The sequence below is a fragment of the Clytia hemisphaerica genome, unplaced genomic scaffold, assembly GCF_902728285.1.
Source record: "Clytia hemisphaerica strain Z4C2 unplaced genomic scaffold, Clytia hemisphaerica genome assembly, whole genome shotgun sequence".
Lineage (NCBI taxonomy): Eukaryota > Metazoa > Cnidaria > Hydrozoa > Leptothecata > Clytiidae > Clytia > Clytia hemisphaerica.
In genome coordinates this window covers 761175-787152 of record NW_027103512.1, presented here as the reverse complement: position 1 = coordinate 787152, position 25978 = coordinate 761175, and the positions used below count along the sequence as shown (strand labels likewise).

Below are 25978 nucleotides of genomic sequence, written 5' to 3'. Positions count from 1 at the left end.
ATTGGGTGAAAAGGAGGCCAATTCGCGAAATTTTGTCAACACGAAAATTTTAAATTTTAAATTCGCGAAAAAAAAGTCCAAGTGAAAATTTATCCAATTAAGATAAAACCCATAGGCACGGTGCTTACTCGAGGTAAGATTTCTCTTTCAGAATCGTAATAAGGTGTGGAAATATAACAATATTATCGCCCTTAACAAGAGAGTAACATTTTCAACATCATTTTTCAACATGTTTTATCGCTGGATAAAAATACAGTGATTCTTCTAGAAGAATCAATACTTCGTGTTTCAATCACGTTATAATCGAACCTCGTCCCCGTGTATCGCAGGCTTTCTTTACGTTACTGATGACCGCCAGTAAGCATAAAAAAGCTGATACTACAACAGGGAACAAAGTTAAGTATAATGAACAATTAACGAATTGCATAGTTAATCTTTTGTTTATACCTTGCACATGTGATTAACTCAATAAATCCTTTCTTAAAATGTTTGCTTCCAAATGCATAACAAAGAGGGTTCAAAAATGAATTTCCCCAACCAACGATATAACAAAACCGCCATAAACGCTCGGGCAGCCTTATGTTCTGACTTGAAACAATGACTGTTGACAGGTAATAAGGCATCCAGGAGATTGAAAAAGCAACAATGATTAAAAGCAAAAGTTGTAAGCCTTTTTTGGCATTCTTTTGTTGCCGATTTTTCTCAACCCTTCTCACAGTGGATCGATTGTCACTTTTTGTCGGTCCGACTACCGCCGTCGTGACGGTTGACGGTATAACAGAAATACCGTCTGTTGCTTCAGTTTGTTGTTCTTGTGACGTCATTGTTGGCATAGCAGCAGGTGCTGACGTTTGTGATTGTGATTGTGTTGCAACCATGACAACTCGTGGTTTCACCTTCCTCACAAATGTCGAAGTTCTTCCCATATTAACCAATCGATAGGAAACCAAACCGTACGCGATTGTCGTGAACAGAACGGGGCCGTAATACGAACAAAAAGCCGTAATAAAAGTTACAAACCCGTTCTCTAACAGGAACTGAATGTAGCACTGATCATGGGGTACCGTGTGTTGCCCAACAGCATGCGGGTACCCTAAAATAGCGGGCGCCCAAATCAAAAACGCCAAAATCCAAATAATGGTTATAACTTTTTTGATATACGCCCTGTTGCATTGAACTCGATGTTTTACGGGAAACCATGTGAAGTAGAACCGGTCATACGAGATCGCTAAGAGTGTTAGGGTGGATACAGTGCACGCCCAATAGTCGATCACAAGCCAGGCGTTACATACGATAACGCCCATCGGCCAGTATCCGAACATAAGATATACGGTATAGAAGTTAACCGGAATGAGCCCGATAATAATGTCCGCCACAGCCAGTGATAAAATGAAGAAGTTTTTGGGTGATTGGAGTTTGCGGTTTTTGTAGTAGATAATGATGACGAATATGTTGCCAAGGACAACCAAGAGAGACATGATTGTCATGGAGATAGCTATGAAGGCAAGCTCACCTGAGGAGGGAAGGAGAGAGAGTGGTTTTTAGTATCATGGCTATGAAGTATGTAGGAGAAAGTAAATACATATGCATTTGTGAATGAATGGATGTTTTTGTGCGTTTTCTTACGAGTTTTGTGAAGCTTTGGCGATCGACTGCCATGTGTTAACGATGTTTGATCGATATGAAGGATATGTGGAAGTGAAAAATGAAATTATGACATAACAGTGATGGTACTATGGTGTATTAAGAGATATGATGCATAGAAAAGTGCACGAGACTCGTGAAAATCGGTGCCAACAGCCTGATGTTTTTGTGTTACTGGAGAAGTTATTAGATAGAAACCTCAACCGAAAGTGCAATGAAGAAAAATCGAGGTCAAAGACGAGTGCACTTAAATGCACTTAAATGTCCTGTAAATTCATAGCACGAAGTTTTTGTGTTACTGGTTGTTACTGAAGAAGTTACTAGATCCAAAAGTGCAATGAATAAAAGATATTAGAGTTATTTAATGAGAGAAGCTTGATGAATAACCTAATTAATGTTAATTACTGACATTTAGCAACCATACACCTTGTCACAGACCCACTGGGAACCCTTCCCACTAGAAAAATTGGCAGAATATCGCCCCCAGTGGAAAATTATACTCTACTTTTTGTCTCCGCTGAAATAATCAGATGAGCTAATCCCCAAAATATTATGCTATTTTTTACATCCCCACTGAATCTTTTGGCTGGAAAACAATGAAATTCAAATCCCCAGCCATAAGAAACATGGAAATATCAATCGCCATTGGTCTTATTTTTACCCCCCACTGGCTGGTCTTTGAGAAGGAAGTGTAACTATCCAGTCAATTCACAACGACACTTAGGGTAACAAAAAGAAAGCTGCATAGTTTAACGAAAAAGGTAGACTGCTGGCATCCACTAACCGATTCGTGGTCCTTATACTATAACGCCTGCGTTTTTGTAGATGTCTGTGATTTCCCAGCTGGCACACAACGTTGTTTCGACGTCAATTTAATGTTCACAACGTCCATATAACGTTAGATAAACGCTAAAACAACGTCGTCTGCCAGTTGGGTTAGACGTTTGAAAAAAGAGAGCTTTTCAGCTTTCAGTGAATTATAGCACTTGCTTGATTTCAAGAAGGACTCAAACAAAGAAATCTGGTCTACGCTAAAACGCCTTTAACGCGCATAAGCTCTAGATTAGACATCCGTCTTTTTATACCTCTTCTATTTGTTAGAAGGCAAAAATTGGGCACAAAGTGGGCAGTTAAAACCTTTGCTTGAAAAAGATTTAAAGAAGTCATTACATTGACGTCAAAAGAGGGCAATGTATTGACTTTAGACAGCCCACTTTATGACGACTTTAACATGCAATTTGAATAGGCATGACGAAAAGTAGACCGTCTAAACTAGAGCTAAGTCTTGGAGATCAAGATCAATATAAGATAAGAAAGAGAAATAATCTAACCTGTGCTTACACCATCTTGTGAAATGAGACTCTCGTCGTCATCTGGTTTGTTCGTTTGTTGTGCGATCGTTGATAAGAAAGGGGAGCTTGTCGCTAGGCTAGTGTTGTCTGTAAACGATGACATCGTGTGTATTTGTTTGAATAAAAATGTTGGTTATCTAAAACACAAAATATAATAATAGATTAGTCTCATCGGTAAATTGCCACAAGCTATATTAGCTAATTACTAAGTATGCGGTGCACATTGGCTTGTTGGAAGTCGAAAGAATAATGCAATGTTTATAAAATTTTACTTTTTCGTATTTTCCTGCCCTCAAGCTCGAAAGCTTAAGCGAAAGTTCAAGACACCTGGCCTGGCGATTTTCCAATTTCTTAAAAAAAACAATTAGTTTCGAACAACCAGAAATGTTATTGGGAACTCTTCAAACTATGGCAAAATTTGAAGTAGCGAAAAAAAGAAGCTTGACAACATCACAACCTGAGGGTAAACGTCGTCATTATAACATAGTAGGAAAAAAAATCATAAATTCATAAATTACTTTTCATTTAAAAAAGTTTCATTTCCAGTATTCTATTTCGTAATAAAAATTGTCTATGGATTGACGATAGGGGACATAAAATGGGGCTGTCCCTACCACAAATTATTCCAAATAAAAAAATTTAATTGCATTACGTAACATTAGACATAATACTCTAACCAATACCATAAGTTGGTCTAATGTCGACATCCATCTTCTAATTTCGACACCTTTCTTGGCAGACAGGAATAGTAGGAAGGTCAGAATCGCTGATTGAAACTAATTTTCTTTGCTTAGCAATCAGAGAGTAAAAAAATTTTCTCTATCGGTGATTCTGACCTTCATATTATTCCTATCTGCAAAGAAGGGTGTCGAAATTAGAAGAGGGATGTCGACATTAGACCAACTAACGGTAACCCTTGAGGCGTTAAAAGGATAACAAGAGTCAAGACTATCAGAAATTAACCAATAAAATTACAGTAAAACAACACTCCACAGATTAAGACTAGGTTAAGCTCGATTCCCAGAGATTTTTAGAACTTTTCGGATTGATAATTTCATTAGTTAAGTAGAGATGCTTAGGTCGAGTGATTGACAAGGCTGAAAAATGCTTGAAGGGTGCTTATATCTAAATTTTAGGGAAATTTCGAAAATCTGTGAAACCCTAGCCAAAAACAGCCAAAATTGGAAATTTCTTTAGTAGGCTCAAGTTTATGCTTAGCATATGCTTGAATTTTTGGCATTTCTGAGTCTATAATATATACTTATAATATATAGATATACTTATAAGTGCTTATAAAGAAAAAAAAAACATGTAGTAAAGCTAACGAAATTACTCCAAGCTTCCAAAATGCCAAACCTTAGTAGTTGTTTTTTTTTCTCTATCCCCAGAAAAATGTAATCCAGTATTTTTGGTCTTGGATGAAGCAATTAATCATAAATATTGGCTTTTTCGGACTAAAAAACTTCCAAAAAAGTCATTAAGCAGTACTTAGCCTTATTTTAATATTTAACATAAATATTGTACTTGAAAAAAAAAAATGATTAAAACTTTCTCGTCTTTCGAAAACTCCCACTAGCAGCATAGCGTGATTATCACATACTGACTGACAGCAAAAATTGATGGATAAAGAAACATCCCTTTCTATGCAGGGTATCAAAACATTTCTTTCGACATTTCTTTTTTTGGGTCACTAATTTCCTGTTTTTCGGAACTTAAAGAGGAAAAGGGAAAATTCTTTGACCGGATTTCTTGTTTCTTGGAATAATCAATTCCTCTTATTCCAAGAGCTTTTTTCCCTTCCAAGGAATTATGAGGCAGCGCTCACGGTTGAGATTTCTATCCTTAAAAAACTTTACAACTTTTTAGTTCCTCTTCTTTCAAAGAACTTTTTTCTCTTCAACGAAAATCGCAGGTCATGGTTGGACAAGTTTTCCAGCAAATTAAAAACATTTAACAGGATATAAACGTTCCAAAAGAACTTTTCTCCCTCAAATGAAATTTGCAGGTCACGATTAACGTTCTCTTTAAAAACTTTTAGAGTTTCCAGCAAAAGGCTAAAAAGAATTCTGCAACGAACATAAAAAATGAACTTAAACTAAATACTTGTAAAGTAAGTAGTATATAGATTTTTTAGATATATCTTAAATTGAAAAAAAAAACTTAGTAGGGGAAAAGGGCAGAACCCCCTCCCCTCCCTCGCGAATCGCAAAAAACTCTTTAAATACTTCATTCGTTGAAATGGACCAGGTTTAGTTGCGTCGCATAAAAGATGTCACGGGTCCTAAGGGTTTGCCCCCTACTACAATCAGTGCTCAAACGAAATAAGTGTTAAGCGAACTTTTAAAGCGATAGCCGTAAGTAATGTAGAATTCGGGATACCAAGCGAGACAAAAAATGTGAAATAATTAGACCTTTTAGCTTCTGGTTACGCGAATTCAATGAATCAACACTTTTTCCTCATAAATGTGAGAATTGACTTATAAACGAAATATAATTGCAATACTCGAAGGGTAAATTGCAAGTTCCAACCTCGTATTTACGAAAAGAAGACTGTAAACATGATCATTGGAGCAACTATGAATTTCACCATTCAAATGAACTCCAAAGTAAGACCTCCAGATTAAGTCAAATCTTTGATTTATTCAAGAAAATGATCTTGTCGCTTTCTATCCATTTCAAACTAAAAGCTTCCCTTTAGGAAGAAAGCTTTCATAATTATACAACTTTCTATAAAGAGGATAAGAAGAGGAAAGACATTTTGGCGGGAATTTAATTTGGCGGATGGCCGAAAAAGTTTTTCAGAAGGAATTTAATTTGCCGGATGAAGGACATTTTTGTCCAAAAATAGCCATTATGTACAAAAAAAACCTATTTTTAAGGCCTGAAATAGCACACATTTAGGGGAATAAATACAATAATTTAAATTTGGCCGGAAATTAATTTGGCAGATGGTTGGAAAATTTAAATTTGGCGGGAACATAATTTGGCGGGTTTTGACCAAATCCACCAAATTTTCTTCCCGCCAAAATTTCTTTCCTTAATGTATCCCTTTTCTCTAATATTCAAATAATCACTCAAGCAGTCTAAACATAGGATTTGATTGAAAGTCTTAAATTCGCAGTGACAAGGGGTATTAAACTTTCAGGTTTTCCAATTTTCCTAACACCCACTGACCTAAAACCATTTACAGAAAGGTGCGCTGATTATTTTAATCTGTGATTTCTCAACAAATGCTTTAACTTTGATAAAAAACACTTCGTTGAAAAGATAATCGCAAGTATTACAACTGACGATAAAGCAAATTCACGGTGAAGGATTAATGAGAGCTAAATTTATATTTTAACACAACTCCAAACCTGCATTAACTCAATGTCACACTCCCAGTAAGGCCCGGTGAGAAAAATAAATATCCTTAAATTTCATCCTTGTTAAAAGACGAAACTGAGCTTTCATGCTTAATGAGAAAGCAGGCTCGGCGGAAGCTTTTTTGCAAAATAGACTTTTGTTCTCCGACTCCTGGCGAATTCTATCTCATTTTGAGCCTTTAGCCCCCTCCACTTTTACGGTTGTTCCACCGGGCCTGGAAAAGATATTTTGAGAAAAGGCGTACAATCTATTGAGAATTTAGCTTATTTCTTCGTTTTTCGAAATTTGGAGTTCGGGCGAGAAAGTCGCTTTTGGGCTACTTGATAAATTCGAGTATTTCAGGTCGGGAGGGGTTTATAGACTTCCAGGCTATATTCTGAGCCCTATTGGACCATTTTTTAACTTTTGGATCCTTAGATATTTCCCATGCCCTAAGCTCGTAAGTTTTAAGACTAGCGTTAAAACTCAGAGTTAAAACTCTACCCTTCCAACCTAATTTAGAGCGCTTCCAAATCGTTTGTGGTTATAAGATTTCGTAGGAATTTCCCTTTTTTCTCAAATATTACGACCATGATTGTACTACTAACTTGGAAGTTTCTCAACACAGGGTTGCCAGGTTTGCCGAGTTCAAAATTCCAGATTTGTAGTCTCAAAAGCCATGTTTTTCCAGATTTTTTACCTGAAAATGTCAGAAAATTTCCAGATATTTCAACAAAAAATCCAAAATTTTCCAGACATTTTATCCATAAGTTTTTCCTTAACTTCATTTGAAAGGCCAGATTGATGAATACAACCCTCTTTTCATCTCCATCGGTAAAGAATTTCTCACCGGCTCACAAAGAGACAGGGGTGTTTTTATAAATCACCAGAAAGTTGAACAGATGGATCACCAGCAATGGGCTGTTCCATTAAAAATCCATACAGCATACATGAGAGGGGGGGGCTGGACAAACCTTTTCAAGTCAAAAATTTTTGAAAGCGTGAAGCGTAGGAAGGAAATTTGTTTTTTTGCTTACGCTGCTCCTATTTTAGCAAACGCCTGTCGCCCTTATGTTCCTGCCCTTTGACGTGATTGATAATAGGCCAGTTTTGCAAGTCTAATATCGGCTACTTCATTTGGATATCGTGACAGAAAAGTGCACCATTATCATTTCAATGTCTTGATTTAATTAATACCAACGGTGGACCACAAAAGACATCAAATGGAACCTCAAACTCAACATGTTATTTGTAAACAAGATCACCAGACCGTAACGAAGCAAGACAAAGATTAGGATTTAGTGCACTATAAAACATTTTAGGCAAAGAGATAAATTCTCACTGAACCGTGAACAAGCTAGACAATCCTGGCAATAATTAACAAAAAGACAGTTAATTTGATTTGTAAGATAATGAAAAATAATTGTCTTGGGTCTCAGTTGTTTTTTTCACACGCGATCGTTGGTTGACGGCCTAAAGTAATTCGGACGAATCAGACAGGGAATAAAGCATAATTGCTTCAATTAACGCAATCTGTCTGGAAAAGGTGCATAGCTCATTAGAAAAAGGGTATAATTAAAATACATTTTTTTTATAACACTCAAAATTTTTGAAACCTTCGGATGTTCTTAACTTTTTTGAGTTTTAAGCCACAAAGAGAGAGTCCACAAAGCCCTTAAAATGTTCTTAGCATTATCTTGATATTTTGGTCATCGAAGCCCTATGTTCTTATAATAATTTCTTCTCTATATAGTCCGGCGGCGAAAAGGGCTTTTTTGTATCAACCCTTACAAGTAGTAAATATGGGTTTTTATTTTATTTTCTCATTATATGGTCCCTTGGGACCCCAAAACCGGTTTTTGCCAAGCTGGCAAAGCTGGGGAAAATTTTTTATGGGGGCTTGAAGGGGGTAGGGTCATTTTAGCCTGGGGGTCCTTAGAAAGTCGATTTTTGAAGTTCTCATTTAGCTAAAACTGATTGTACCATAAGATAGAGCTTGAAGAGTAGATCTCCAAAATGGGGTCATTTGTCTCATTTGGCGGACTTAGTCCCCCGGAATTGGCTGATACGTCTTCAAAAATGCAATATTTTATGCTGACGTCAGCATTTTTGAGAGAATTTCCAGCGAAAGATACCACTTTTAACAGATGCGTCTAGAAGATTACTATCGATTAGAGGGGTCATTTATAGGGTTTCCTAGGGTAGATCATGAGATATTTGAGTTTGAAATTTTGCTGACTCAGCAGAAAAGGGCCAAAAACGTTGAAAAACGCTAAGTCAGCAAAATTTCAAACTCAAATATCTCATGATCTACCCTAGGAAACCCTATAAATGACCCCTCTAATCGATAGTACACTTCGAGACGCATCTGTTAAAAGTGGTATCTTTTGCTGGAAATTCTCTCAAAAATGCTGACGTCAGCATAAAATATTGCATTTTTGAAGACGTATCAGCCAATTCCGGGGGACTAAGTCCACCAAATGAGACAAATGACCCCATTTTGGAGATCTACTCTTCAAGCTCTATCTGATGGCACAATCAGTTTTAGCTAAATAAGAACTTCAAAAATCGACTTTCTAAGGACCCCCAGGCTAAAATGACCCTATCCCCTTCAAGCCCCCATAAAAAATTTTCCCCAGCTTTGCCAGCTTGGCAAAAACTGGTTTTGGGGTCCCAAGGGACCATATGATGGGAAAATAAAATAAAAACCCATATTTACTAATAGTACAGGTGATCCTGGATCGCCGCCGGACTAATAAAAACACGTTTAATTGATAGTCTCAATTAACTCTCTTAATTATATTTTTCTGGAGAAAGGTACATAGCTCATTAGCAAAAAAGTATAAATAGGGATCGTTTTTAGAGGGTTTTTCATTACACTGATCATTCATAGATCGAAGTAATATCAACATTCAGTTTTTCAGGTTTTGGTGGTAAATAAAGGCGAAATGCTGAAGATGCAGCTATTAACTGGTAAGGATTGTTCGATTTTTTTTATACTTAGTACATTTATAAGGAACACGTTTATAAGGAACTCGAGGCTGAAAATGGTCCAAAAAATAAGGAATTGTTAAGGAACTGCTCAGGCTGAGAATAAGAAAACAAGTTTTAAGGAATCCAATTTTTGCGAATCCAAACTGAGCAGTTATGTAAATAAGGAACTCGATAAGGAACTTTGAGGCTGATATTCTCTGTAAAAATAAGGGACTCCAGGCTCAGAGCAAAGTTAAGGTTCCTTATTAAAAAAAAACGTGTATCTTTTTGTCTTAAGTCTGTTCCAAAAAAGGGCAGGCATTACTAAAGTTCCTTCGGCTATACCTTTACTGATCGTATCTAGCGCCCTTCTAACGCCCAACTGCGCCTTCCACGCTCCACTGGGCAGCAAGTTAGCAATTGCTGTCCAGCCCTCCTAAACTTTAGTGTTGTTTCGGCAGCGATCGGCGGCGGACCTGCTCAGGACAAAGGTTTGTAAGTATCCTTTTCTTATTTGTTGCACGATTGTAGAGCGTTGTCATTATTAAATATTAGTTTTATTGTAACGGCATAGTCTCCCGTTCCTGTCTGCAAATAGGATTAGGTTCTACTCCCCTAGGTTCCTTTAGCTCGCCCCTTTCGTAGTCTAGACTCACTCACCCACTGCGTCTTATTCGTCTGCTAGGCCAGCACGCGGATAAGGCTCCAGTAGTTAATACTCAAACTAAATACACATTCTTTTATATAAGAACAAACTATATAAGCACATAACGCTTCGACGGCCAAAATTTTAGGGGCTTGAAACTCACAAGGCATAAAATACTGCTCATGTTTAGAACGTAATTTCAAACACAAATTTTATTTTTTTTTTTTTTTCAAGCAATCATTTTGGTGTTGGGAGTTTCCATTGGCCATGTGGAAGGTTAGTATAATATGATATTACTTTGTAAGAAATTTTAAGTGATTTTTTTTATGTTCTTACCCTTAGAATGAACTCTTAATATCATACAATCTATGGTAAACACACACTGTTTTAGAATTAAGTTCCCCTTTTAGAATAAAGTAAACATTCCGGTTTTAGTCCCTCAAAAGGTTGAATTTCAGTTTCAGTAGTTTCCTTGGTCTTAAAAATTTGACAGGAAGTTGTTTTCGTCGTGATTTTTGGTTTTAGCTTCTTTGAAAAATATTCCCGATAAAAGGTACACTGTCAAGAAAGACCCTGACTTTTTCGTACCCCAACATTTTTGCTCCGTTAATGGTTTGCCCACTGACTGCTGTTACCCCCACCCCCCCTCGAATGCAGGTCTGACGTAAACCTCTAATTACGGGTCACAAACAATACTTTCAAATGCCTAGATTTATTGTTGCTAGTGCATCCTTGTATTCAGCGATAATGTTTAAGAAAATCACTTCGTGAAAACAATGGAAAGAACTGTCTTGAAAAAACCTATTTTTCATCTCGTTCTTAGTGAGTTCCACTTTGACGATTTTCGAAAAATAGTCTTTCAAGTGCTTTGACGCAAATTAGATTTTTTCGCTACCTGCAAGAGCTTCGAAAATTAAAAGTGACGTCAAAAAATCGAATGTTTAGAACCTGAAAACCCGGGCTCCAAACATTCGAAAAAGTCGCAAAGTGGAATAGACGTTAAGGGCTCTGACCATAGTCGGAAAATTGATTTTAGTATTTGAACATAAAAGTTATATTTTAGGTTCTTTAACACTTTTAACAAAGAATTGCCTTTATAAATTGCTTTTTAATCAAATCCCTTCAGAGTTATTAAGAACTTAATTGCAAAAATGACGTTATGAACTTTAAAAAGATGTTAATAATATGTTGCATCACCTTCTTTTATAAAAAGTGCTAAGTTTTATTAATGGGTAATTAACCTTTTTGTTTCAAAATTTCTTTACACTGTCCGCAAAGAATTGAACTATTTTAAATTTTGCGGAAAATTTTTCTAAAAAGATGTGTCAAAAGTTATGACTGTTTTTTTAAGCAAAATCCAGATGAAAAATTGATGAAAAACCACTATTTTGAAGATTTCGAGACAAAGAAGCATTTACAAAAATTTTCCGCAAAAATTTTTATTGTTCGGTAAAAGATACACCATCTACTGCCAAAAATTTTTCAAAATGCTTTTTCTTCGCTGAAACTAAGCTCTTCAAAGTTGAAATACTCTTCCTCGCAAAAGTCTTCATCTTCTTCTTCATCAAATTTTTTCATTGCAATTTTTGAATTTTCAGATTCAGGAATAGTTTGTCTAACAGAAAATGTATAACATGCCATAGTTTTGTTGGTTACATCAGTCAGAAAACACATTTTAAACACGGCAATTATGAAAAATTCACTATGGTCAGAGCCCTTAATTGCGTAGAAAAAACGCGGGTGACGTCTATTATTGACAATAGATTACTGCATTAGGCGTAGCGAGATACCCTGCAAAATTTATGGGGGTGTGCAGGCGTTTATGACATATTCATTATCTTTTGATAAAACAAAGACAATAATTACAGTGTCGTACAAACCGCTCTCATCCATAAATTTTGCAGGGGATCTCGCTACGCCTATGAGGCTATCCACGTTAAATATCGATTCTACTCATTTATTAGCGAAAAAGAAGAATTACAGGGTGAGTGGAATTATCGAGTTTATGTCGTTCTGGAAGCCACGTGGCGAAATCATTGGTATGACAAATTTCTTCAAGAACAATGGCAAATTAGGCGAGTTCATCCGAAAAGCAGACAATTTCTTAACAACAACCCAAGTAACCGGACAGATTAGTATTGAATTACCGGACGGCAACACTGGAATTATTGCCACTTACGAAGGAGAATATGTCCACTTTGCTCAGCCGTTGCTTTTCTCCTTTGATTATGAAAGTAGTGGCAGCCTGATGCCCAAGTTCAAAATCACCTGTAACCTCGAGGTAACTTCCATTTTTTGAACCATTTTGTTCTAGGAAATCTTTTTTACCTTATCGGTCAAAATTTTGTTGGCCTTAATTATTATTAATCGGCCCTAATTTTAGTCACCTCGTCAAAATTACTCACTAAGGGCCAATTAATAACTAAGTTTTGGCCATTTCTAAATTTTTAGTCGGCCCAAATTTTTAGTCGGCCCTAATTTTAGTCACCTCGTCAAAATTTACTCACTTTGGGCAAACTAATAACTAAGTTTTGGCCATTTTTAAATTTTTAGTCGGCCCAAATTTTAGTCGGCCCAAATTTTAGTCGGCCCAAATTTTAGTCGGCAAAAATTTTTATTCGGCCCTAATTTTAGTCACCAAGCCAAAATTTAGTCACTTAGGGCCGACTAAGTTTTGGCCAATAATACATTCTCCGTAACTCACACCTCCGTAACTCGAATATATCGAACAACTTATCTGGCTCCATCAGTAACCCTATTACACGCGTTTTATTATAAGAACAAGCTATATAAGAACATAAGGCTTCGATGGCCAAAATGTTAAGAACAAGTTAATAACATTTAAGGCTTTGCAGACTCTAAAATACCCGATTTCTTAGGAAAATGGGCAAAATGCTCGAAAAACAGTGAAAATAAGTATGTTGAGTTTTTTTTCTTCATAAAAGGATGGGCAAAATCGTTTTCAAAATTCTAGGGGGGGGATCAAAAAATTTTCTGTTCTCTGGTTTCAAACATAAAACATAAAATATATCTGTTCAACTTCAAGCTAAAAACATGTAATAGTGTTTTATATTCGAGGTGGTGACAATTTACATTTTGTCTTTGTATATAGGGACGAGATAACATGAATAGAAGCAGTATTATGTTATGAGCATAAAATCAATAAAAATTTTCAAGGGATGGGGGGATTATTTTAAAAACCTTAGGGAGGGGAACTAAAAGGGAGGGGGCAGAGGGATTTTTTTCAATTTTCAAGGGAGGGAAACCAACCTACTAGGACACTATGTTGATCTTTTCAAATAAAGAAAAAAAATTTTTTATTTAGGTACCAGATTGGGATGGCTTTTACGTGTGCGATGGTAGCGAAACTTACCAAGCTCAATATGCACCCACACCTAAAAAACCTTCATCAGAAAGTGTTCAATCTCATTTATCAAACACGTTACGTAACCAACTCGCCCCTTTAAAGGTATCCTTGTTAAAATAGATAGATATATATGAGCCCTCCGAATGCATTCGGAATGGGTCCTACCCATGAAGGAATAGGAATCACGGCGCTGACAGACACAGCGACTTGACAGACGCGAGCTGCCAAGCCATGGCGTATACCATGATACTCGTACGACACTGGGAGAGCGATGCTGACGCGTAGCCAAACCTTATGAGTGTTAATGCTTATTAAAATGAGAGGACTTATCTATCAAATCCTTTGCTTAAGCTAAATTTTTTTCTCCTGGACTTTATTCTACAAGGTAGCCAAGAACCTTACATCGAAATTTGCTGAACTTTGGAATAGAAAAGCCTCTTTTTAAACTTTGTGAAGACGGAACACCCAGTGGATGAAATTTGAATATTTTGAAGTGTTTTAGTCACAGCTTACCACCAGATTAATTCATAAAACAATTCGATATTTCAGAACTTTCTCACAGCAAAAAGTTATCTCTATTCAATTTTATAGGAGAAACTAGAGAAACAACTTCAAAGCAAATCTACTAAAAGTGGAGATTTAGATAGCGTATTGGATCTATTGATGACCGGGATGCACATGTATGGATATGAGAAATTACACAAGTCTAAAGAAGGGTACGAAAATATGAAGAATTCCATCAAGTCTCTTATCCAACTGGGAAAAGACATCGGTGCCGAATTAGATGGTGGTCTTCTAAGTATTATCTTAAAATTTCTTAGCAACCTTACGGATATCGAGGACGCAATGTTTGATATAACCGGCGCTTTTCTCATTAATTTGAATACACAAAAGATTGGTGAAGACGATGGTGGACAACCGAATCGCATTGAAGGGCATTGGCAAACAACACGAACAGATGTTGTTAGAAATGACTATGTAGAAGGCTTTGGCCAACTCTATATTTTACCTGAATCCATCATCTTTGGTCTTGCAGACTTTGCTGAGTCGCTCGGAACTCCTATACCTGATACCTCGCCGGCTTCCGATCTGGAGCTACCATTTATCCGGGGAAAAGCCTATCCATTGTATCAGCTCCGACGTTGGGTGGAAGCAACCAATTGGTACGAGTTCAACTGGCAGTTACATCATAGGTACACGCCCCTTATTAGCAGTGACACGCCCAATGAATACGTTGTTTTTATGAATATGTGGGATTCAGATGGTAATGGGGCTGTAGATTTCGATGATTGTCTTGGAAAAGGAAACGCGCTTGGTTTGGAAACTGTTGATGTGACTTCAGGTAAGAACGACCTTGTTAATCTAACATTCCCTTTATAAAGTATAGTGTGTACGGAAAAAGCTAGCAATATCTTATGAATGTCTCCTTAAAGGCCGGTCTCTACTTGCGCGCGCTGCGATCGCACTTTTTGGCTTCAATCCTTTTTGCTTGGAAAAATGATTACGTCATAAACATGTAGCGCGCGCTCAAAAAAAAACTTTTTTCAACCGTTACGTCAGATCGCGCTAATGGAGTTGCTTCATTTTTCTTTTGACCAAAATCGTGGAAGCTGTGCTCGAAAAGGTGCGATCAAAGCGCGCGCAAGTGGAGACCGGCCTTAACTCGAACAAGTTTTATGGTCCCTTTAGTTAACAATGCCTTATAAATCTTACTCCATAACCCGAAATTTCCTTAACTCGAACAAATTTGTGTTCCCCGTGCGTGTTCGAGATATGGAGTCTTCTTTGTATATTCTGCAAAGTAAAGTTTTGCTCTGAAACGAAATGAAGCCATTTCTATTGGTTGAATTCAATTTTCACGTTACTTCTAACCAATAGAATGGCTTCATTTCGATTCGGAGCGAAACTGAACCGTTACGTGCGAACCGTTTTAATCACTCTAAATAAGTTTGCGTTTATCGACCCAGTGATATTCATATTGGAAGTTTATCGTGGCTTGGATCACGAGATTTACGTTTGGCTACGTTTCGAGAGATTCTTCTCCCATCATCGGGCAATGTGGAGGATGTTTTCCCCACTATTTGTACTAATAGACTTTCTGATTACCCACGTTTTAATCACGTTTAACTTTAACTCTAGGTTCATACCGGTTCAGTCAATGTGATAATGATGACTCAGTCTATACAACCTTCTCGAAAGACAAAGAACCACAGAAAGACGATGGCGCTGACCTTGTTTGGTACGAGTTAGCAGGAGCTTTAACCTATTATACTTATGATGGTACGTCGATCATTTGAATAAATTTATTCAGTGGAATCTCCATAAGCCATTTCACAGTCGCAAAGCGTAATAGGTAATCAGGACCATTGCGCGGTAATAACGATTTACTTTTGGTCCAATGTTTTGCATCTAACCAACGGGAAACCGTTATCGGGGCGCGCAATCAGTCCTGATTACCCATGATTCATTTCAACTGTGAAATAGCCTATAAATAGAGCCGCTATGACTAAAATATGTTCTTTACTCGAACAAGCCTTTTGGTCCCAATCAATGATTCCTTATGAACCTGTCTCTAAAACCTGAAATTCGGAAGACTCGAATAAAGTTGAGTATAGGGACTCCCCAGTCTCCACTGTTTATAAATCTCTTACAAAATGTGGATTACGATGAAAAAACTTTTCTCGACACAACAAGAACACGTTAACCAAAGTCCTTGATGATGATAGAACGGGTTTTAATAGAATAGAATATGACAAGGCTGATATTTATTCAAAACTTAAGAACTGATTTTATTAAGTCCATTTTCGGCCTTAAGGTAAGTAAAAGTATTTTGAGAAAATGGTAAAAAAGATTTATTAAAAAGCACTAACAATTTTCATTTAGGAAATGGTGATTACTACGATCCTTTCGGACATCTTTATTTCAACATCGGTAGTCGACCAATCAACCAAGGTCTTGTGGTTTGGGACGTACCACGTGATCAATCATCAGCTGTGCTAGACTATCACAACCAAAGCATTCCTTACGCTATATATTTCCGTGAATCGAAAGATTTCATGCAATCCAATGAGAAGATCACATCCTTGGGATGGGCGACAGAAAATGACGGAGCTCTTGGAGGAGATGATCCTATTGGGGATTGGAACAACCATGAATGGTCTGTCTCTACCTTGAGTGAAGGGGTAGACTATGAAAACAAATTCACTGATACGGGTAAGTGTTTTCATAGCCTAGAAACCTAAGCTAGTTTGATTCGGCCGCCAGGATAAATCTGATGGTCAGTTGTGACTGAAGAACTAAACTAGTACTCCAAGGCAAACTTGAAATCCGTAAATATAAAAAAATCTTCAGAGCACCAAAAACGCTATATTGGCTAAGTAGTGTGCCTTAGCCTTGTGAATACAGGCTTAGTTAACTAGGCAAGTGTTTTCCTTTTCATTGATTGGGTGTGAGCCTCGTGAATCAAATCCTAAAGATATAGTCTACGAGTTCTTTATCACAAGAATACTAACCACTCTACATGGCCGTGTGGCCAGTGAAAAAAAAGGTTTTGATTTACAGATTTAGGCCACCGTCCTCTCAATGTCCCGTTCCGTTCAGTTCTTAAATATCCGAACAAGGTTTCCGTGAAATTCACTTGGCAGCCGGCACACAACGTTGTTTTAACGTTTGTCTAACGTTCACAACGTCCATATAATGTTAGATAAACGTTGAAGCAACGTTGTGTGCCAGCTGTGATGGGCTTCCTTATAAAATATCGGTTATATGTACTGTTGATATAATTTTGGAACTTTTTTAGGGGCATGGGCAACAATCAAACTTAGTTTGACATCGATTGGTGTGGTAGATCCTCCACCAGAGAAAGTTGACTACGAGTTGACGGTAAAGATGGATTTTTGGTGCAATAGTGATGGTGAAAGTCATTACGAGGCTTATGGTGACCTTACTGTGAATATTGGTAAGTTATAGAACCATTCAAGGGAGGGGCTCTTGGTTTGAAATGACCGTTTGTACGGACAAAGACAAAAATCAAAAAAAAGAGTTTTCGTCTTACATTCTACACCCTCACAGTGCACCGTCACTCGCATTTACCCTTACATCGCACTTTGGGAAGGGTTAAGTCATAAAACTGTTTATTTTGAAGCTGTAATCTCTGCAATAACACAGGAAGTATCCAACCGTCTCCTCATTTAGCGAAGCAGAAGTGTTCTACCGTTCTCCAATTTTCGAGAGAAAATATTTTTCAGTATTTTTCAAAATCTTAGTAAAACTTTTAATCCAGTCCAAATTACTGAGCTACCTAATGAAATTGTTTTCTTAGGTGAAATGCTTGAAAACCAAAATATCAATTTATGGCATCGAAATGAAGGTGATAATATCGTGGAAAAACTTAACACAGTCCACACCGAGACTTTCCACCATACTTTCACGGTATTTTTTTTTTTTCTCATCAATATTCTTATTTTATCCTTAATTTATTCTAGGGCAAAAGGAGCCATTTAGTTGTTCTTGATTATACCGTTTTTAGTAAAAAGTTGAAGATTTGATATTTCACAGAAAAGTGCTACCAAGGGGTATTTCGGATCCCATATCTTCCGAAGGACTTTTCCGAATGCCTTGAAATTTGAAAAGCTTCTTAACCTAAGGTTGAACTACCACTGGTAGGAAAATGAACGTTGTAGCATAAGTAGAAAAAAAGCTCACTTTTTGCATTTGCAAATATAACCGTTAGAAATCGCGAATTTTTCAATCAAAAATACACTCAAATATAGCGCTTTTGATTCTATAAAATAAGCAAAAAAAAAATCGCAATTATATTTGACTATCAAAAGTTACAGGTATTCTTGCTTCCACTGCCAATTATATCTGGATAGACTTTAGACAAAGGTTGTATAAAATTTGCCATTACAGGCAAAAACCGGGGTCTTTCCGTAGAAAACAGTACGTCATGGAAGGGAAGCAGGGGGTATACTAGATTTATAATAAGATTCTTATGTTTTTCTAAAACATTTCTCTAAGAATCTAAATTCTTTCTCAATACTGTACCCACCAGGAATCACCACATTTTATCGACGCCTCACAAACAACAAGCAAAGTGGTTACATTAAATTCAGTTCGCGAGGATGATAATGGAGGAGATGATACTATTGGCAATTACAATGGACATGAGTTCAAACCAAGTGACCTGGTTGGGAATAAAGACTACAAGGAATTTAAACAAGACAGTTGGGACTGGGTACGACTGACATTGACCATCACACCGCTCACCTCAACAAGGAGTCTACTACATGAATACGTATTAGAAGGTACAGTTAGCTTCAGTCGTCAAACCATTTTTTTCTCTCAAACTTTATCACCTCAACAAAAAGTCTACTACATGAATACGTATTAGAAGGTACAGTTAGCTTCAGTCGTCAAACCATTTTTTTCTCTCAAACTTGATTCCCTCAACAAAAAGTCTACTACATGAATACGTATTAGAAGGTACAGTTAGCTTCAGTCGTCAAACCATTTTTTTCTCTCAAACTTTATCACCTCAACAAAGAGTCTACTAAATGAATACGTATTAGAAGGTACAGTTAGCTTCAGGCGTCAAACCATTTTTTTCTCTCAAACTTTATCACCTCAACAAAAAGTCTACTACATGAATACGTATTAGAAGGTACAGTTAGCTTCAGTCGTCAAACCATTTTTTTCTCTCAAACTTTATCACCTCAACAAAAAGTCTACTACATGAATACGTATTAGAAGGTACAGTTAGCTTCAGTCGTCAAACCATTTTTTTCTCTCAAACTTATACCTCACAAAAAGTCTATACATGAATACGTATTAGAAGGTACAGTTAGCTTCAGTCGTCAAACCATTTTTTTTCTCTCAAACTTTATTCACCTCAACAAAAAGTCTACTACATGAATACGTATTAGAAGGTACAGTTAGCTTCAGTCGTCAAACCATTTTTTTTCTCTCAAACTTATCACCTCAACAAAAAGTCTACTACATGAATACGTATTAGAAGGTACAGTTAGCTTCAGTCGTCAAACCATTTTTTTCTCTCAAACTTTATCACCTCAACAAAAAGTCTACTACATGAATACGTATTAGAAGGTACAGTTAGCTTCCAGTCGTCAAAACCATTTTTTTCTCTCAAACTTTATCACCTCAACAAAAAGTCTACTACATGAATACGTATTAGAAGGTACAGTTAGCTTCAGTCGTCAAACCATTTTTTTCTCTCAAACTTTATCACCTCAACAAAAAGTCTACTACATGAATACGTATTAGAAGGTACAGTTAGCTTCAGTCGTCAAACCATTTTTTTCTCTCAAACTTTATCACCTCAACAAAAAGTCTACTACATGAATACGTATTAGAAGGTACAGTTAGCTTCAGTCGTCAAACCATTTTTTTCTCTCAAACTTTATCACCTCAACAAAAAAGTCTACTACATGAATACGTATTAGAAGGTACAGTTTAGCTTCAGTCGTCAAACCATTTTTTCTCTCAAAACTTTATCACCTCAACAAAAAGTCTACTACATGAATACGTATTAGAAGGTACAGTTAGCTTCAGTCGTCAAACCATTTTTTTCTCTCAAACTTTATCACCTCAACAAAAGTCTACTACATGAATACGTATTAGAAGGTACAGTTAGCTTCAGTCGTCAAACCATTTTTTTCTCTCAAACTTTATCACCTCAACAAAAAGTCTACTACATGAATACGTATTAGAAGGTACAGTTAGCTTCAGTCGTCAAACCATTTTTTTCTCTCAAACTTTATCACCTCAACAAAAAGTCTACTACATGAATACGTATTAGAAGGTACAGTTAGCTTCAGTCGTCAAACCATTTTTTTCTCTCAAAACTTTATCACCTCAACAAAAAGTCTACTACATGAATACGTATTAGAAGGTACAGTTAGCTTCAGTCGTCAAACCATTTTTTTCTCTCAAACTTTATCACCTCAACAAAAAGTCTACTACATGAATACGTATTAGAAGGTACAGTTAGCTTCAGTCGTCAAACCATTTTTTCTCTCAAACTTTATCACCTCAACAAAAAGTCTACTACATGAATACGTATTAGAAGGTACAGTTAGCTTCAGTCGTCAAACCATTTTTTTCTCTCAAACTTTTATCACCTCAACAAAAAGTCTACTACATGAATACGTATTAGAAAGGTACAGTTAGCTTCAGTCGTCAAACCATTTTTTTTCTCTCAAACTTTATCACCTCAACAAAAAGTCTACTACATGAATACGTATTAGAAGGTACAGTTAGCTTCAGTCGTCAAACCATTTTTTTCTCTCAAACTTTATCACCTCAACAAAAAGTTTACTACATGAATACGTATTAGAAGGTACAGTTAGCTTCAGGCGTCAAACCATTTTTTTCTCTCAAACTTTATCACCTCAACAAAGAGTCTACAACATGAATACGTATTAGAAGGTACAGTTAGCTTCAGTCGTCAAACCATTTTTTTCTCTCAAACTTTATCACCTCAACAAAGAGTCTACTAAATGAATACTTATTAGAAGGTACAGTTAGCTTCAGTCGTCAAACCATTTTTTTCTCTCAAACTTTATCACCTCAACAAAGAGTCTACTAAATGAATACTTATTAGAAGGTACAGTTAGCTTCAGTCGTCAAACCATTTTTTTCTCTCAAACTTTATCACCTCAACAAAGAGTCTACTAAATGAATACTTATTAGAAGGTACAGTTAGCTTCAGTCGTCAAACCATTTTTTCTCTCGAACTTTATTACCCTCAACAAAAAGTCTACTACATGAATACTTATTAGAAGGTACAGTTAGCTTCAGGCGTCAAACCATTTTTTTCTCTCAAACTTTATCACCTCAACAAAGAGTCTACTACATGAATACTTATTAGAAGGTACAGTTAGCTTCAGGCGTCAAACTTTTTTTTTCTCTCAAACTTTATCACCTCAACAAAAAGTCTACTAAATGAATACGTATTAGAAGGTACAGTTAGCTTCATTCGTCAAACCATTTTTTCTCTCTAACTTTATTACCCTCAACAAAGAGTCTACTACATAAATACGTATTAGAAGGTACGTATAAACAACGTATTGACTTTTTAGACAGTAAACTTTCTGCCTACTTTAATTCACAATTAGAATAGGCAGGGCTAAAAGCTGGCCGTCTAAACTAGAGCTTAGATTCGAATTACAGAAAGATTCGAATTACAGAAAGATTCGAATTACAGAAAGATTCGGATTACAGAAAGATTCGGATTACAGGAAGATTCGAATTACAGAAAGATTCGAATTACAGGGAGTTGACTGTAACAAAACTGTTGTACATACGTTTACTTGATTATTTTCCAATCACTTCCAGGTACTCTTTACATGATCGAGAAGGAAGATTCGGGAACAAATTATGAAGCATACGGTTATTTGGATGTTGATATTGGTAACAGAATGTCCAACAAAAACCGAGAAATGTGGCAAAGACAACCAAGTAATCATTTATCCATCAAGAAAGGAAAAGGACACACTGTCAAATTGAATGACGTCAGATTCTATGAAAGAGCAGGATTCCTCAACGAAGCAAGCAAACAAACTATGTAAGTATTTTGTCAATAGATTTTGGTCATATTCAAAAGTTATGGTTTCGTATCGATCAGAGATGAAACCTGACAATTCTATTGGTTAATTGAGACTGACGTCATTTATGTCCAATAGAATGACTTCATTTAGCCTCAGACCGTACCATAAAGGCCGGTCTCCACTTTTTGACGTTTTTGTAAGGTCATTGGTCGGTTGAAAAATGAAGCAATTCCATTGGTCGAAATTGACGTGACAGATGAAAAAAGTAGAACTTCCTTCAACTTTTTTTTTTGTTCGCGCGAAACTTTTTTATGACGTAATCTTTTCTTCAGGCAAAAAAGGTTAAGAAAAAAACTGTCTCCCATTTCGTGCGAAAGTGGAGACGGGCCTTAACGATAAACATGGGCTTTATCCTAACTAATCTTACTGTGTTTAATCTAAGAAAGTTACAAGAAAAGTAACGATGTTCAACCATGTTTAAAGTGTACTGAAAAGCAAGATAGATTTGAGCAAGTAAAAAAATCTATACTATAATCTTGAATTTATTTCATTTGTCTAAAATTTAAGTCTTTGATCTTTCCAACGAGGTTTTACACTTCTTGTCTAAGAGTAATATATCAAAATGTGACGACTGCTAATTCTCCGGAACAGTTTTTACGAGCTTTGTCTTTACATAACGAAGCCCAGTGGTCAAACCAAGGTTTTTCGCATGAGACGGAAAACGGATTTTAAATAGCAATTTAGCACATTACCTCATCGGCCCTTTTTACGCCGGCCCCTTTTACGCCGGCCCTTATTACGCCACGAGCCCAAAAATAATACCAATAAGGGCCGGTGTAAAAAGGGCCGATAAGGTATCTTGAAATTTCGGCGAATTTTGAGAAATACATCTTTATTAACTTCACTAAGACGGAAATCCGTCGAAAGAAGTTTGAACACTGAAAGCCAACGTCGTAAAATTCATATTAGTTTATATCATTTTTACTTTTAAATACAACTTTTTTAGGCTCGTTCACGGCTACGTGAGAGAGGACGACAATAATGGGCAAGATAAATACATTGGAAATTATGAAGGTCTCTCAATACCCACCCACGAACTCGCCCGCCCACAAGGAATCACCCGCACTTTCGCTTCAAATAACGGATCAGGGGGTCGTGTCATCTTGAAATTGAAACTTCGTAATTATACAGAAGAAAATGAGGCTGAGGAAGTGAAAGATCGAGAAATGTTGGCCAAGAGAGAAGCGGAAAAAGAGAAAGCAGCAAAGAATGGAAAAGATATTCCGGTGAAGGAGTTGTAAAGTACAGCAACTTTCGCCATATGAAATTTTTCGGGATTAAAAACTCACGAAATTATTTTCGGAGTTTATCTTCGAGAATCTTTTGAACAATTTTCAGCGTAAATTTTATAATATTGACGACTTATTTGTCTTAACATTGAGTTTATGGTGTAAGGCAGGGAGTGTAAGGAAGAGAGGGCAAGTTTTCAAGACATTTTCAATCGATTGTGTTCATCAAATTCAATCTTTGAAATTGTAGTATTGGAAAATATATTGCTTTAAGGTCTTTGTATCGTAATTTTATAGTTGCATTGTAATTTTTTTTAAAGTATGATTGAAAAATACGCTCAGAGAGCAATCAGGCAATACTGTAGAATTTTGAATCGTTTCGTAAAAAGACATTACTTTCAGAGTTTGAGTATTAAATATCGGGTATCATTCCTGCCAAAATTTCATACCTTCTTTAAGGGTTTTTAGTAAGGTATCTAAAAACCCTTTAAGAGGGTATGAAATTTTGGAACAAATTAATACGGAATACTGTAAATTAATGCGAGCGACCCCCCAAAAAATGTTTTGCAGAATAAATTAATGCCAATAGGCCCATTTTAGGGATTTTGCAGATTTAGTTAATACGAAAAAGCGTTTCAAATGATTTTTTACTTTTCAAGAATCAGAACGAACTAAAAAATTTTCAACGAAATACATACAAAATCCCTTTTAAAAATCTTTTACTCATCTTCATGTTGCTGTCAAATATGAGAATACAAGTGCTTAATTTATGCCCTGGTGTCCAGAAAATAAATATTCGGGGTTTACACCTCCAAAATCAGCAATAATGTAGGAAAAAATACGGAACTTATTAATGCGAACTATTGGAATTTTCTTGTTTTGCGGAATTTAATTTTGCGAAAAAGGGTTAAATTCACATTTAAGGGCCCTGACCATAGTCCAAAAATTGATTTTGGTATTTGAACATAAAAGTTATATTTCAGGTTCCTTGACACTTTTAACAAAGAATTGCCTTTATAAATTGCTTTTTAATCGAATCCCTTAGGAGTAATTAATAATTTAATTGCAAAAATGACGTTACGAACTTTAAAAAGATGTTAATAATATGTTGCATTATCCTCTGTTACAAAAAGTGCTTTAGTTATAATGGGTAAATAACTTTTTTGTTTCAAAATTTCTTTACTCTGTCCGCAAAGAATTGAACTATTTTAAATTTTGCGGAAAATTTTTCTAAAAAGATGTGTCAAAAGTTATGACTGTTTTTTTAAGCAAAATCGAGATGAAAAATTGATGAAAAACCACTATTTTGAAGATTTCGAGACAAAGAAGCATTTACAAAAATGTTCCGCAAAAATTTTTATTGTTTGGTAAAAGATGCACCATCTACTGCGAAAATTTTTTCAAAATGTTTTTTCTTCGCCGAAATTTTTTCAATGCAATTTTTAAATTTTCAGATTAAGGAATAGCTTGTCTAACAGAAAATGTATAACATGCCATAGTTTTGTTGGTTACATCAGTCAGAAAACACATTTTAAACACGGCAATTATGAAAAATTCACTATGGTCAGAGCCCTTAATTAATTCCGCATTAATTTATTCCCGCATAATTTATTCTCATAGGGTAAGAATGCTGTAAAACATGAAACTGGTATTTTTTGAAAACGGTATGTTAATTACAAGCCCTTTGAATAATTTTGAATTGACATCAAAAAAGTCATTTGAGCATTTCGAATGTTAAAAGGTATTGTTAAAAATGACAATAAAACAAGATTAATATAAAGGCGAATAACAATTTGACCAGTAACCAGTAACCAATAGCGAGTTTATGTATTCGAGATAAATCGAGGGGGACGGTATAAAGCAAAGTTGACATGTCTCCAAAATCACCGTCGACTTTGCTCGACGACGGTAAAAACACCAAAATACCGTTGTCTGTTTAGGTGAGCTAAGGTGACATAGAGCCGTACATCGACTATCGACTTACCGTCGCCCTCGATATCCTCCGATACATTAACTCGGTAACCTTCACCCACCAGGTAAAACGAAAAACGAAACAAAATAAGACCAATGCACTACTCAAAAACGTCATAAAAGTACTGGACTAAATCTGAAATTTTCAATCGAGTGAACCCCGTCTCGTTGATGTAATAAGTCTACACAGTAATAATACAGTATAGAAGTCCTTCTTTATGGTAATCAACCCGTCTGCTGTGGTAAAAAACCCATCAAATATAAATCAGAAAATTTAAATAGAAATTTATATTTTTTAGGCGCCTTCATTCGTGAAATATGCTTTTTTTCGATTTGGAACCTCCGATCTATTACATGTTTTTTTATAAAAACTTAATTTTTTAAAACTTCGGATGTTCCTAATTTTTTGAGTCTTAAGGCTAAAATATTTTTAGAATGTTCTTATTTTCACCATTTTGTGAATATTTTTGTGCGATTTCCTAAGATTGTTTTTAAGAGTCGATTAAGCCTTAAAATATTCTTAACTTGTTCTTAACATTTTGGTCATCGAAGCTTTATGTTTTTATAAAGTTTGTTTCTCAAACAGTTAGTTCTTATAAAAAACGTCTATTACGTAAATAAGAACGATAAAAACCAAAAAAGAAAAAGAAAATAGAAAAGAACTTACTCTGGTTGCAAATATGTCGTCTCTCAAACGATCTCCTCAAAAGTCTTTTTCTCTCTATTTGGTATTTTGAAACGATCACCAATTTCATAATATGTAAAATCTATGTCATTCGTGGTGAGGTTCTTAAATTCCAGATACGATCATGGCTCAGTTTGCC

The 25978-nt window shown here is 36.0% G+C and overlaps 2 protein-coding genes across 3 annotated transcripts; one reads left to right on the top strand and one right to left on the bottom strand.

Annotated features, from left to right (window-relative positions):
* Nucleotides 1-321: 321 nt before the first annotated feature.
* LOC136799253 (muscarinic acetylcholine receptor M2-like) lies at nt 322-25905 on the bottom strand. The gene is made up of 3 exons (XM_067055944.1): nt 25822-25905; nt 2976-3133; nt 322-1513 (listed from the first exon to the last, which is right to left on the bottom strand). The coding sequence occupies exons 2-3, from the start codon at nt 3097-3099 to the stop codon at nt 414-416; spliced, it is 1224 nt and encodes a 407-aa protein (XP_066912045.1). The 5' UTR covers nt 3100-3133; nt 25822-25905; the 3' UTR covers nt 322-413.
* LOC136799251 (uncharacterized) lies at nt 7784-23600 on the top strand. Of its 2 annotated transcripts, XM_067055941.1 has the most exons (13): nt 7784-7910; nt 9235-9314; nt 10195-10236; nt 11925-12241; nt 13286-13429; nt 13919-14669; nt 15467-15607; nt 16211-16540; nt 17127-17285; nt 17649-17758; nt 18381-18633; nt 21683-21911; nt 22901-23325. In XM_067055941.1, exons 2-13 carry the CDS (start codon nt 9290-9292, stop codon nt 23193-23195), a joined length of 2796 nt encoding a protein of 931 aa, XP_066912042.1. In that variant the 5' UTR covers nt 7784-7910; nt 9235-9289; the 3' UTR covers nt 23196-23325. The 2 variants fall into 2 exon arrangements, with proteins under 2 accessions (XP_066912042.1, XP_066912041.1); XM_067055940.1 differs by lacking the exon at nt 7784-7910 and having other exon boundaries at nt 9129-9314; nt 22901-23600.
* Nucleotides 25906-25978: the final 73 nt, after the last annotated feature.

Coding starts and splice junctions, on each gene's coding strand:
- LOC136799251 (XM_067055940.1), top strand. CDS start 9,290: ATGCTGAAGATGCAGCTATTAACTG. Junction 12,242..13,285: donor AAATCACCTGTAACCTCGAG/GTAACTTCCATT, acceptor TTTTTTATTTAG/GTACCAGATTGGGATGGCTT. Junction 13,430..13,918: donor ACCAACTCGCCCCTTTAAAG/GTATCCTTGTTA, acceptor TCAATTTTATAG/GAGAAACTAGAGAAACAACT.
- LOC136799253 (XM_067055944.1), bottom strand. CDS start 3,099: ATGTCATCGTTTACAGACAACACTAGCCTAGCGACAAGCTCCCCTTTC. Junction 1,514..2,975: donor ACAAGATGGTGTAAGCACAG/GTTAGATTATTT, acceptor TTCCCTCCTCAG/GTGAGCTTGCCTTCATAGCT.